The sequence below is a fragment of the Cynoglossus semilaevis genome, chromosome 11 (assembly GCF_000523025.1).
Source record: "Cynoglossus semilaevis isolate Cse_v1.0 chromosome 11, Cse_v1.0, whole genome shotgun sequence".
NCBI classification, from domain to species: domain Eukaryota; kingdom Metazoa; phylum Chordata; class Actinopteri; order Pleuronectiformes; family Cynoglossidae; genus Cynoglossus; species Cynoglossus semilaevis.
The window spans coordinates 16,382,583-16,383,699 of NC_024317.1; the positions used below are offsets into that span (position 1 = coordinate 16,382,583).

General features: G+C 43.5%; 1 protein-coding gene across 2 annotated transcripts in view; it reads right to left on the reverse strand.

Moving 5' to 3' along the window:
• Positions 1–332: 332 nt before the first annotated feature.
• The window catches only part of pacsin1b (protein kinase C and casein kinase substrate in neurons 1b), an 11,226-nt gene continuing 10,441 nt past the window's right edge, over positions 333–1,117 (reverse strand). Inside the window, exon 9 of one of the 2 annotated variants that reach the window (XM_008320949.3) lies at positions 333–743. In XM_008320949.3, the coding sequence (XP_008319171.1) occupies positions 634–743 (110 nt within the window). In that variant the 3' untranslated portion in view covers positions 333–633. The remainder of the gene's footprint in view (positions 744–1,117) is intronic. The other variant, XM_008320947.3, reaches the window with a different exon arrangement.

Genomic DNA, 1,117 nt, shown 5'->3' on the forward strand with positions numbered 1-1,117 from the left:
CAGGTTCCTAAAAGCCCAGCTTTAATGTAAACAGCAGAGATGACTTCATTACAGGATGGAGCGAAATAACAACCACAAAAGAATAGAAGAAAAAAAACTATGCCCCTAAATTATTTTTAAACAAATGCTGAATGCTAGTTGTTTCTTCATTTGATGCTAAGCTAAATTACCCTGCGTCTGCTTCTGGATTCTAAACCCAGAGGAAACCAATGGTTTCTTTGAACTTCCAGGAAGACCGCAAATGATCTCATTCTCCCAAAATGACCAGTGAATCCAGCAATTAAAGAAACTGTACAAATATCCATATGTAAAAAAAAAATTAGAATATTCACATGGAAAACACACTGCATGGCTCATTCTCGCTGTTCAGGCACATCAGGCGATACCAGGTCACCGTCGCCTCGGCAGCATTTATGGTACGACGTGTTAGAAGCTGAAAACAAGCACAGCTACACACACAAAAAGGGACTTGTGTAGCGGGATCTTTTCTTCTGAGGTGACGACAGCCCACTGTGCCACTGAAAACATGAAAAAGCTTCACTTTCAAGTCTTTTTAAGAACTGGCAATGTGCGGGTATGACAGGAGTGGACTGGATTTGTCAGTCCAAGACAGGTGTCCCCAGCTTTTGAGGGTTAGATGGGCTCCACGTAATTGGCCGGGTAGAGACCCAGCTGACCGTTGTCTAGGCGACCTTTACACCAGCCCTGCTCGTCCTCCTCCTCCAGCTTCATCAGCTCGTCACCTGGTCATGGACGAGAGCACATGCAGCAGTACATGACAACTGTTAAATTTGTGCATTTGACGCCATAGTACAGTGATCATCAACTGGCCCACCAAACCGTCCAATCTGGCCCACCACTGGACTCCAAAATAGTGAGGCTCAAAGAGAAAATATTGCATGGTGCCCATTATTAAAGCAACGGAAAATAAATCACAACTGAGACTTAAATAAGTGTCAGTAAACCCCAATATTTATGTCATGTATTTTATTTGAGTGTCCAAGGCTCTGACAAATATAGTTGGTGACCCCGGCCATAGAATGACAAGTGGTGCCCCGGGCTACTCCCTCTAACTCCCTTTCCCCACTCATTAAAATCGAAAGAAAATTAAAACTTA